At 37.8% G+C, this 12,823-nt stretch overlaps 1 protein-coding gene across 10 annotated transcripts in view; it reads right to left on the bottom strand.

Moving 5' to 3' along the window:
- Window positions 1-8,322, bottom strand: part of LOC106095785 (microtubule-associated protein tau) — a 178,294-nt gene extending 169,972 nt beyond the window's left edge. For 7 of the 10 annotated variants that reach the window (XM_059363678.1, XM_013263130.2, XM_013263134.2 and 4 more), the window contains exons 1-2: window positions 8,141-8,315; window positions 6,942-7,755 (exon numbers count right to left, since the gene is read on the bottom strand). In XM_059363678.1, the coding sequence (XP_059219661.1) occupies window positions 6,942-7,314 (373 nt within the window). In that variant the 5' untranslated portion in view covers window positions 7,315-7,755; window positions 8,141-8,315. Of the gene's footprint in view, window positions 1-6,941; window positions 7,756-8,140 lie in introns of all 10 variants that reach the window. The other 3 variants (XM_013263132.2, XM_013263131.2, XM_013263133.2) reach the window with 3 other exon arrangements.
- Window positions 8,323-12,823: the final 4,501 nt, after the last annotated feature.

Below are 12,823 nucleotides of genomic sequence, written 5' to 3'. Positions count from 1 at the left end.
CTTTTATTTGTTTACCTTCTGATTTTATTAAATCGGACTATATTTATATATAATCGCTATATAGACCGATCTCTCGACTTAAAATCTTGAGGCAGTCAGTTGCTCATTTTTCCTTCGATTTTGGTGAAATTTGGTACAGTGAGTTCTGGTAGACCCCTACTCAAGAGGAGCATTTTTCATCCCATTTCGCTGAAATTGAGTTTTGGTAGACCTCTACAACTTTTTGTTGAATGTTGTCCAGATCGGATCATATTTGGATATTGCTGCCATATAGACCGATCTCTCGATGTATAGTGTTTAGCCTATAAAAGGAGCATTGCCGCAGAGCGACACCACATTTTAGAGAAGTTTTCACGGTTTACAAGTTAACCAAAAATAATTATCTTACAAGTATCGTTCGCACTTGAAGGGGATGACAATTTTTTCTGGCCGGGATTCAGCGTTAAAGGCAGGCATGCTAACACCTGAGCCTACATGGCTATCTCTGGCACTACCCATGCATTAATCCAGTTTTCTACGCTCAGCAAAGAGAGTAATACAAAAGAACACTGTCAAGACTTTTATCGTTCTAAGTACATTTTACAGGGAGCAGTGAGAGAGACTGTGCGTTTTTTTATAATTTTCTCATAAGCGATCTTTAGGAAAGAAGAATAAATAATAAAGAATAAACTATTTTGACACCCCCATAATTTTCTAAAGATTTTGGAAGAAATTCCATAACAACATTTTGAGTAAATTTTTCTATCCTTTCTTTCTCTAGCCAAATTAATGAAAAGTGTTGTGCAATAGCTTCGCATAAACAATGGCCTATTGTAAAGGAAAAAGAAAAAGACTGTAGATAGCTGTTATTAATTTTCCCAACCTTAAGGGTGGGTAATGACAATGACGAAGATGATTATGATAATTCTGATATACATAATGATAAATGGTTGTGAGTCAGCTTACTTATAGCTACAATATATAGTAAACCTACTGCTTACCATCAACCACCCTAATGTACATCTGCAGCCCATTCGAATGTGAACTTGTCCATTTGCAATACAACAATGATATTGAAAACTGACTACTGACTTCTGACTGCTGACTACTGACGATTACAAGCAATTGAACCATGCCAAGTCAGCAGTTATAACATGTCTGAGACTTTCAGTCAAAACAAGCATCTAAGGAAAGCAAAGTTCGGGGGGGAGAATGTAATGGGGTGTGGTATGGAAAAAGGACATGACTTCATGTTAAGTACGCTGTTTTACATTTCCTAATATCACATTACAATGGTTTTTTCCCCAGTCTGCGTCTGGGTCGGGGTCTGGGTCTTAGTCATTGTCCTTGTCTAACATCATCCATACATACTTATATGGATGTGAATGCCTCACCTTCTTCGTTTACGGTTTCTTCTCAGCTCCTCTGCGTGAGATATTATGAATATTATGATGAGAAGGCTAAAGAAAAGAATATTTGCGACATTTGCAGAATTTGAGCACTTAGCCATATGACAGACAAGCATTGAGCCAAAGAAACAGACAGACAGACAGAAAACAACCATTCGACATGTTCCTTTAGACACTTGGAGTACATAAATTATATCATATCTCTCCTTAGCCATCACACCTTACTGTTCCCATTTAGCATATGACTTTGTTTCAATTATTTAAATTCATTTTCTCATATACATGAATGCAGCCAACTACCTCACCACTCACCCCCCACACTAGCGCCATCTATTCCATCCTACTTTGTAAAGTTGTGTAGCACGAATCATGAAGTCAGCGTTTGGAAATAACCCAAGACTAAATGTCAAGACTTTGTCATTGTTTACCTTAAGGCATCATGGGTATATACTTGCTGCCAGAGTTTCTATTCCTTTGAATGTCCTTGTGGGACTATTTCCTCAATTAGTTTATTATCCTTAATGTTTGTTGGGGAAAAGCCATAAGTTGGGTTTCTTTGGCTATATTAAAGGCATCAACAAATGCACCATTTCGAGAAGGTTTTGGATTATTTGAAGATAAACAAGTCAAAGCGTACTAAGTTCGGCCGGGCCGAATCTTGGCAACCCACCACCATGGATTCTGCTGAAAATTTATACAAAATAAATTTAGTTGAAGGGCATAATATTATTCTTCTACGTACCAAACTTCAAACCACGTGAAAAATAAAGCTTCTAGAAACCGAACAAGGATGGTCGGGAGACCTGTTTACATGGGAGCTATATCAGGTTATAGACTGATTTGAAATTTATTTGGCACAGTTGTTGGAAGTCGTAAAAAATCGGGACCTCGATTTATATGGGAGCTATATCAGGTTATAGACCAATTTGGACATAGTTGTTGAAAGTCATAACAAAACACTATATGCTCAATTTCAGCCAAATCGGACAAAAATTGCGGCTTGTAAGGACTGAAGAAGCCAAATCGGGAGATCGGTTTATATGGGAGCTATATCAGGTTATAGACCGATTTGAACCGTACTTGGTATTAGAAGTCATAACAGAACACTACATGCAAAATTTGAGCCAAATCGGATAAAAATTGAGGCTTGTAAGGGCTCAAGAAGTCAAATCGAGATCGGTTTATATAGGAGCTATATCAGGTTTTTGAGCGATCCGAACCGTACTTGGCACACTTGTTGGAAGTCATAACGGCTCAAGAAATCAAATCGTGAGATTGGTTGATATGGGAGCTATATCAGGTTAAAGACCGATCCGAACCGCACTTAGCACACTTGTTAAAAATCATAACTTAACACCACAGGCAAAATTTCAGCCAAATCGAATAAAAATTGCGGCTTGTAAGGGCTCAAGAAGTCAAATCGCGAAATCGGTTAATATGGAAGCTATATCAGGTTTTAGACGGATTCGAACCATACCTGGTACACTTGTTGGAAGTCATAACGTAACACCACATGCAAAATTTCTGGCAAATCAGGTAAAAATTGTGGCTTGTAAGGGCTCAAGAAGTCAAATCGAAAGATCGGTTTATATGGAAGCTATATCAGATTATAGACCGATTTGGACTGTACTTGGCACAGTTGTTAAAAGTCATAATAGATTACTACATGCAAAATTTTAGCCAAATCGGACAAAAGTTGAGGCTTGTAAGAGCTCAAGAAGTGAAATCTTGAGATCGGTTTATATGGTAACTTTATCCGGTTATAGACCGATTTGAACTGTAGTACTTGGCACACTTGTTGGAAGTCATAACAACTCAAGAAGTTAAATCGTGAGATCGGTTTATATGGGAGCTATATCAGGTTATAGACCAATTCAAACCATACTTGGCACGCTTGTTGAAAGTCAAAATGGAACACCACATGCAAAATTTGTGCCAAATCGGCTAAAAATTAAGGCTTGTAAGGGCTCAAGAAGTCAAATCGAAAGATCGGTTTATGTGGGAGCCACAACAGGTTATAGACCGATTTGGACTGAACTTGGCACAGTTGTTGAAAGTCATAACAGAATACTACATGCAAAATTTTAGCCAAATCGGACAAAAGTTGAGGCTTGTAACGGCTCAAGAAGTCAAATCTTGAGATCGGTTTATATGGGAGCTATATTAGATTATAAACCGATTCGAACCATACTCGGCACACTTGTTGGAAGTCATAACAGGACACTACATGCAAAATCGGACAAATTTTATGGCTTCCAGGGGCTCAAGAAATCAAATCAGGAGGTTAGTTTATATGGGAGCTATATCTAAATCTGAACTGATATGGCCCGCTTTCAACCCGCCCAACAAACTACATCAATATCAAGTATCTTTGCAAAATTACAAGCGGCTAGCTTAACACGTTCGACCGCTATCGTGATTTCGACAGACGGACGGACAGACAAGGCTAGATCGACTCAGAACGTCGAGACGATAAAGAAAATATAAACTTTATGGGGTTTAAGACGATTTCGAGGTGTTACATACGGAATGACTAGATTAGTATACCCCCATCCTATGGTTGTGGGTATAAAAAATGTGAAGAAGGGCAAAAAGCAAGGCGTAGTAATAAACTGCACTTAGTGTACCTACTATATATATAAACTAGCTGAACCAGGCCCGCTGCGCTGCGCCTTCTTTTACTTTATATGGAACAAAATACCATGCTACGAAAATAGTATATGCATATCGCTTGACTAACAGTATAACAAATTAAGTGCCTTTATCTGAAGCCCATATGATCTTTATTGAACTACGAATTCGCTCGGAGGTATTAATGTCATTTAAAAGACTTTATTTCAGCCCGATGTTCTCATGATGTCTGATTAAGAGGTGTTTTCGGGCGAGAGGTGGTCCCCTAGACACTTGGCCCTAAAAAAAATATAAGCATCGTGCTCTTTTCTCAAATATCATTTATTTCAACCCCATATTGTCATTGCTTTGACGAGAGTTTATATTGGGTTGCCCAAAAAGTAATTGCGGATTTTTCATATAGTCGGCGTTGACAATTTTTTTACATCTTGTGACTCTGTAATTGCATTCTTTCTTCTGTCAGTTATCAGCTATTACATTTAGCTTGCTTTAGAAAAAAAGTGTTAAAAAGTATATTAGATTAAAGTTTATTCTAAGTTTTATTAAAAATGTATTTACTTTCTTTTAAAAAATCCGCAATTACTTTTTGGGCAACCGATAGAATGAAGTGACCCAAACACTTACATAGTTTTAAGGAGAGTTTATGCTGTTTGTGGTGTAATTTGGGAAAGGGGTAGACCCCAGAAAATTGGCCCCGAAAGTGGGTATCAATTTCGTGCTCTACTCCCCAATATCTTTCATTTGAGCCCTTGACATGGTCGTAAATATGCCCGATTTAGGGGTGTTTGAGGAGTGGGGTGGTCCCCCAAAACTAAGCCCTGAAAATATATCCATATATCATTTATTTGAACCCCATTTTGGCATTGGCCTCAAAATTGGATATCAAATTCGTTCTCTAATCTCAAACACCTTTCATTTAAACGCCTTATTGGAAACGTCAGCATATACGTCCGCTTTGGGGTATGGGCCCCGAAAACTATCAATACCAAGCTCCACTATCTTGAAGACCCAAATAGTCTTGTTGAGCAAATACGTCCTATATGAGGGTTGTTATGGTGGTGGGACGTCCCCTAGACAGTTGGTCCCGAATGTTGATATCAGATTCATGGTCTACTCCCAAATACCTTTCATTTGAGCCACATTTTTCCTAAGGGCTCAAAACTTGAACGGTTTTGGGGAATGGGGCGGCCAATCAGTGTCTTGGCCTTGAAATAAATAAATAAATAAATAAATTTCCTAATCTTAAATACCTTTCATTTGAGTCCCATATTGTCGTGATTGTTCTATACATATATTTGGTAGGTTTTGAGGGTGGGGCGGCCCCCTAGGTACCCCATCCAAAATTTGGATAAAAGATTTTTGGTATCCAAGGGGAGGTCCGCTCCCCTTCAGATATCAAAAAATTTAGTACCCTATTTTTACCACGGGATCATTATGCACCATCTGTGAAATTTTTAAGAAAATTGATTCAGCCGTTTTTGAGTCTATAAGGAACACACAAACAAACAAACACAAATTGATTTTTATATATAAGGCTAGCATCCTGTTGGTTCGCTTCACTATTCCCGTTTATGATACCCTCTTTTGAGTGTAGGACTTTCAAAAACCTAGATAGTCACTCAGTTTATAAGATTATGAAGTTTTGTAATAATTTCGTATAGAATTTCAGATTTCTGTCCCATTCTTTAAAGAAAGTACCAAATAATACCAGGAATAACAAATCATCGGACATTTAGCTCCATCTATAAAGTAACATATGCAACCAATTTTGGTACCAACATGTATGAATTTTGTGTACATCTTTTAGTCACCAATTATATATTTCTTAGTTGTACCTATATGCCAAATTTTAGACCTTTAGCTCCATCTATGAAGAAGTACCCAATGGTACTAAAATGTACGAATTTTTAATAGAACATTTAGTCACCCATCATAAATTTGTTAATTGTACCTACATGCCAAATTTAAGACCTTAAGTTCTATCTGGACAGAAAGTACAAAATGGTACCAATTTTGGTACAACAATATACAAATTTTGAATAGATCATTTAGTCATCCATCTTTTATTTCTTAGTTGCTCCTACATGCCAAAATTCGGAGCTCTAGCTTTATCTATACAGAAAGTACCAATTTTGGTACCAAAATGTGCGATTTGTGAAAAAACCATTTAGTCGCCCATCATATATTTCTAAGTTTTGCCTAAATGTCAAATTTCACACTTCTATCTCCATCTGGACAAAAAGTACCAAAATTTACGAATTTAAATTGATCATTTAGTCATCCATCATATTTTTCCTAGATGTACCTGCATGCCAAATTTCAGATCTCTAGCTCCATCTGTAAAGAAAGTACCGAAATGGTACCAATAACGGTACTAAACGTTGAAATTTTGTACTTTTTATTAGTATAGGTCGGTTGGGATTGTAAATGGGCCAAATCGGTCCATGTTTTGATTTAGCTACCATATTAACCATATAAACCATATATGGAGGCCACCGTAGCGCAGAGGTTAGCATGTCCGCCTATGACGCTGAACGCCTGGGTTCGAATCCTGGCGAGACCATCAGAAAGAAATTTTCGCTTCATTTCGTGTACATAGTGGATATCCAATTCGCCAAATGCCAATCCATTGGATTTTTGTATTTAAGTCTTTTGTTAGAGAAAAAGGTAGGGCATAAAAAATATGCCATTACGGATGCCCTGAAGAAAGCCATTGAATGGGAATGGGTCAAAATACCGGCAGATTACTTTCATGGAAGTCGTTTTTGACCGGCTCAGAGCAATAGTCAATGTATCACCCAGACTGTAAGTCTTCAATTTGTTAGTACAAGATTTCAAAATCAGGACTGTATTGCTCCTTGAAATTGTTTTTTTTTTTATTTCGAGACAAATTAGAACCTTAGAGACCAGTTAAAATCCTACCTTTAAGTTCCAATTGTTGTGGTTGATTTTGTTGTTGTTTTGTATCCGTTATCTGCTTTTGAGTCGATTCTTCTTGCTGCTGTGTTGGCTGCTGTTTTGTATCCAATATTTGTTGTTGTTGTTGTTGTGGTGGGAGTGGTTGTTCGACCACCTTCTGTTCCGGCTGTTGATGATTTTCCTCTTTCAAAATATCCTGTGTTTGTTGCATTGGTTTTTGCGGCTCCAATATGTCTTGCTTTTGTGGGGGAGCTTCCTGATTTGGTTGTTCCTTAACATTTGGAGCATCATCGAATGCCAAAAGAGGGGCCGCTGCTGTAGCAGCTGGTACTGCAGCATCCAAGAGAGTCGAACTGTTATTCATAACATCCGCCATTGCACAGAGATGTTAAACGCAACAAAACTGACAGTTGTTACTAAGATTTTTCGCCAGCACCACAAAACACACTCTCGCTCACTTGCACACACACACACGCACGTGTAGCAAACTCAGTTACTCAGAAAATATTCTGTAGCTCTCTTTTGGTTTTACCGCTCAATCGTCTCTGACTGAAGATAATTTGTGTTCGTTGCGGAAGATGTGTGAGAGTAGCAGAATGGAAATTCTAACGGTATGTGTATCACCAGAATCCTTTAGATTTGTTGTTAATGTTGTTTTGCTTCAGTGTGTATAAGGGTAGAATTTCTCTATTTGGATGGGGTTTCTTTTTAATTTTTTTTTTATCGAATTACTTTAAAAAATTATATAATTTTGTTGTTATTGTAAATAAATGGAATGATGTTGCACTTTGGGGTATGGTTGTTGGTAATCTAAAAGCTAAAGTGAAAAAAATTTATGCAAAACCATTTGACATGAACTTATGAATACACACACATTGCAAAACGCAAGGCTTGAAAATAATTTGACAAACTTGCCAGCCTCCCCATCTCAGACACCTGAGATGAAAACTGCAAAATACGCAAAAAGAACGAAGAATCTTTGCTCGTTTGCGTTTTTTGGCCAATTACAAAGGAAATTTTCTTAGCAATTTGTAAATTATTTCAATTTCAATTTGTGCCGGTTTTGTGTTTTTTCTTATTTTTTTTTTAATTTGTATTTCTTTCTTCTTTTTTCTATTCTTTTTTTCCTCTCAAGTGTGTTAATTTTTTTTATGTGTGTATTTATGGTTGCTTTTATTTTTTTGTGTGTTTTTTTCATGCACCTCTTGTGTTTGCGGTGATATTTTTGATGGGTATTTTCTTTTTTTTTGTATTGTTGTTTTTGCTTTTATTTTTAATATAGCTGCTTATTTTTTTCCTATAAAATAGCCGCCGTTTGTTTTTTTATGAATTATACCGTTTATATCTGTTTAAGGTTTGTTATCTCGTATTCAACTGATTTTGTCTTCGGCAATGTACTGTTAATTAACGTCCGAAATGCGACGACAAGCCCCATAAACATTCTCCCCTTTTGGCCGTTCACTATGCCGCAAGCTGTTAAAAGCTTCTTTACCACACACACACACAAACATCAGCCATTAGATTAACAGTGTTAGCAGCCGACCATGTTAAAAGCTCTCTTCATTAAGTTGAAGTATGGGACTTTAGTACTCTGTTATATCTTTGTCAACTCTGTTGAGAGCTCTACAGCTGTGGCGCCATCTGTTATTATACATGTGGCATTTTGATATGTAGGTATGGTGAATAGTGGTGAATTGAAGAAATTTAGCTAATGAGAAATGAAAAAACTGTTACATTTGTATGTAAATTTGTTTGAAATTAATTTTTTGAGGAAATTTAAACCAGAAAACGCATATGCGAATACCTCTGAAGTAAAATTCCAATTGCATTTTAAATGAAACAAATAAAAATGTCCTAAGTTCGACCAGGTCGAATCTTGGGAATCCACCTCCATGGATTTTTGCTATAAATATCCACAAATTAACTTAGTTTCTGCGCATATGTGATCTTTACGTACCAAATTTCTGTCGATTCGGGCAAAACTTGAAGCTTTTAGGGGCCATAGGAGTGATCGGTTTATATGGGAGATTTATCAGGTTATAGACAATTGGGCAATACCTACAAGGGATGTTGAAAGTCGTAATAAACCACTACGTGCAGAATTTCAGCCTATCGGAAACAATTGCAGCTTCCAGTGGCTCAAGAAGTCAAATCGGCAAATTGGTTGATATGGGAGCTACATCAAGTTGTAAACCGATTTAAACCGTGCTTGTCAGGTCTGTAGGAAATCTTAACTGAACAGTAAGTGCAAAATTTCAGTCAAATCGGATAACAATTGCGCCTAATAGTGGTTCAAGATGTAAAATCAAGATATCGGCTAGTATAGAATTTATGTCAGATTATAAACCGATTGGGACTAAACTTACCACGGATGTGAGGCACCCTCTTAGGCAAGTTGGTAGCGTGCTCGCATTGCCAGTGCGGGGGTTAGTGGGCTTGATTCCCACCTGAGGCCTTGGTTTGTCGCTACTGTGGTTTTACAGTGGACTTAGAATTGTATAGGCGAGTCTATAAGGACTGCCACTCTTACCTAACCTAACCTTCCATGGATGTGGTAAGTCATAAAAAGGAACTACACCCGAAATTTTTGCCAAATCGGATAATAATGGCGGCTTCAAAGGTCCCACGACATCAAATCGAGGGACCATTTTATATGGGAGCTATGTTCAAATCTAAACCGATATGGTCCATTTACGATTTGTACCGACCTACATCAATAAGAAATATCTGTGCAAAATTGTAAGCGGATATCTTCATTCGTTAAACCGCTTTCATGATTGTGGACATGTTCATTTATATGTACAACAATATCCAAATAGCCTAGAAATAACAGAAGTTAATTTCTCTCAAATTTTGACAGCAAAAGTCAAGCTTATAAATTTCGTTAATTATTTTATTTTTTTTCGAAGCAAGCAACTCTGCCCAAAAAATAAAAAAACAAATTTCCTTCCATAGATTCCTTTACGCAAAAGGAAATAATGGATATTTAGAAAATGCTAACGTCGCAAACAGCTTGCCATTGAGAGCAGAATTCTGCTTGCGGTATTTGTGAATTTATCTACATTCACAAGCATCACCAACCAGTCTAGTTGCGAACTTCAAATTTTTTATCTGTATATGATTTATCTGTGCAATATCATATGAAACTCCTAAAAGTATGCTACCATTTAAGGGTTTTCATAGGATAGCACTATTTTCTTTGACATATATGAGCTTTTTCTCACTCACAGGAAGGAATGGGTTAGTGACTCCTATTCATTCGTTCAGGTGGTCATACAAGTTACTGATGTTGGCAATTAGTTTATGGGAATATGTGAACCTTACGAACCAAATCTCTGCCAATTCGGGTAAACCTTGAAGCTTTTTGGAGTCGTAGAAGACTAATCGGGATATTGATTTATATGGAAGCTATATCACTACACACAACATTTTTGGCAAATCGGATTATATTGGCGGCTTTTAGGGTCCCACGAAATCAAATCGAGGGCCCATTTTATATGGGAGCTATATTCAAATTTCGTTTAAAGAGTGATTTATTAGCTATTGTCTTTTTGGCAATACTGGATTAAATAGCTCATGCACTTTTCGTGTTTTGTTTCACTGTCAAACATCTTCAGTTTGGTCTATAATTTAACGAACAAAGATTGCAAATTGTTGAATTTTTGTGTCAAAATGCGTGCTCTGTTAAGAATGTTCATCGCTCGCTTCTTCCATTTTATGGTCAGTTTAATTGGCCCACTGAAGCAGCTTTTCGGGCTATTGTGACTAAATTTCGCACCAAATTTGGAGTGAAGATCAGCATTGCAAAGAGCTAGCAATGCATCCAGAAAAAGTCTCAGTTTGGTACGGTTTATGCGCTGGTGTCATCATTGGACCGTACTTCTTCAAATATGATGCGAATCGCAACGTAACTGTGAATGGGGAGCGCTATCGTGAGATGATATCCAACTTTTTTTTTACCCAAAATGCAAGAGCTTGACTTGCATGTCATGTCATTTGGGCACCCCGGGTCGGAGTCTAAGTCGGAGAGCGGTTCGAAGTCGGGGCAAGCGTGCTTAACTCCAAACCAAAGTCCGACTCCTCCTCAATAGTCTGACTTCGCCTCAATAGTCCGCCTTAACAGTCCGACTGCGACTTAGACTCCGGCCTTAAAAAATCGACTCCGGTCGACTCCGCAGCCCTGGTTTCAACAAGACGGTGCCACATGCCACACAGCACGCATAACAATGGTCTTATTGAGAGGCGAGTTCGGTGAACATTTTATTTCACGTTCGGGATCGGTCAATTGGTTGCCTTTATCGTGCGATTTAACGCCTTTAGACTATTTTTTGTGGGCTACGTGCAAGCTCATGTCTATACAGACTATCCCGCTTCAATTGACGCATTGGAAGACAAACATGAAGCATGAAGAAATATTGATCGAGGACCCCATAGAGTATGTATGTTATTGAACGTCTCGAAATTCTGATTCGAACTAGTCATGTCTGTCCGTCCGTCTGTCTGCGAAATCACGATAGCGGTCGAACGCGAACACAGATACTTTATATTGATGTATGTCGTTGGAGATTGCAAATGCGCCATATCGGTTCAGATTTAGATATAGCTCCCACATAAACCAATCTTCCGATTTGACTTCTTGAGCCCCTGGGAGCTGCAATTTTTTTTTAATTTGGCTGAAATTTTGCATATAGTGTTTCGTTACGACTTCCAACAATTGTGCCTAGTACGGTCCAAATCGGTCTATAACATGACATAGCTCCCATATAAACCGATCTCCCGATTTGACTTCTTGAGACCCTGGAATCCGCAATTTTTGTACGATTCGAATGAAATTTGTCATGTAGTGTTTTGTTATGACTTTCCAAGTACGGGCCAAATTTATCTATAATGTGATATAGCTCCCATAAAAACCGATCTCCCGATTTGACTTTTTGAGTTCTTACAAGCCGCAATTTTTTGTCCGCTCTGGCTGAAATTTTGCATGCGGTGTTCTGTTACGACTTCCAATAACTTTTCCACATACGGTCCAAATCAGTCTATAATCTCAAAGACTGATTTGGACCATAATACCGGTCTCTCGATCATTGTTGTTCGGTTCCTAGAACCATAAATTTTTCTGGTTTGACATAAGTTTGGTATGTAGAATATAATTTTGGCCTTCAACTAAATTTATTTGTATTCATCTTTAGCAGAAACCATGGTGGTGGGTTCCCTAAGTTTGGTCCGGCCGAACTTAGCACGCTTTTACTTGTTATACCGTCCACCAAAGGATGGGGGTATACTAATTTCGTCATTATGTTTGTAACACCTGAAATATTTGTCTAAGACCCCAAAAAGTATATATTTTCTTGATCGTCATGACATTTTAAGTCGGTCTAGCCATGTCCGTCCGTCCGTCTGTCTGCCGAAAGCACGCTAACTTTCGAAGGAGTAAAGCTATTCGCTTAAAATTTTGCACAAATACTTCTTATTAGTGTAAGTCGGTTGGGATTGTTAATGGGCCATATAAGTCCATGTTTTGATATAGCTGCCATATAAACCGATCTGAAATCTTGATTTCTTGAGCCTCTAGAGGACGCAATTCTTATCCGATTTGGCCGACATTTTGCATGAGATGTTTTGTTATGACTTCCAACAACTGTGCTGAATATGGTTGAAATCGGTTCATAACCTGATATAGCAGTCATATAAACCTATCTGGGGTCTTGACTTCTTGAGCCTCTAGAGGGTGCAATTCCTATCTGATTTGGCTGAAATTTTGCATGAATGTGAATAATCTGATATAGTTGCCATATAACCCATCTTGAATCTGGTCTTCTTCACCCACTAGAGGGTGCAATTCCTATCCGATTTGGCTAAAATTTTGGATTGAAATTGAAATTTTG

The sequence above is a fragment of the Stomoxys calcitrans genome, chromosome 2 (genome assembly GCF_963082655.1).
Source record: "Stomoxys calcitrans chromosome 2, idStoCalc2.1, whole genome shotgun sequence".
NCBI lineage: Eukaryota > Metazoa > Arthropoda > Insecta > Diptera > Muscidae > Stomoxys > Stomoxys calcitrans.
Note: the sequence above shows the minus strand (reverse complement) of the source record. Positions and strands in the feature narration are given on the sequence as shown.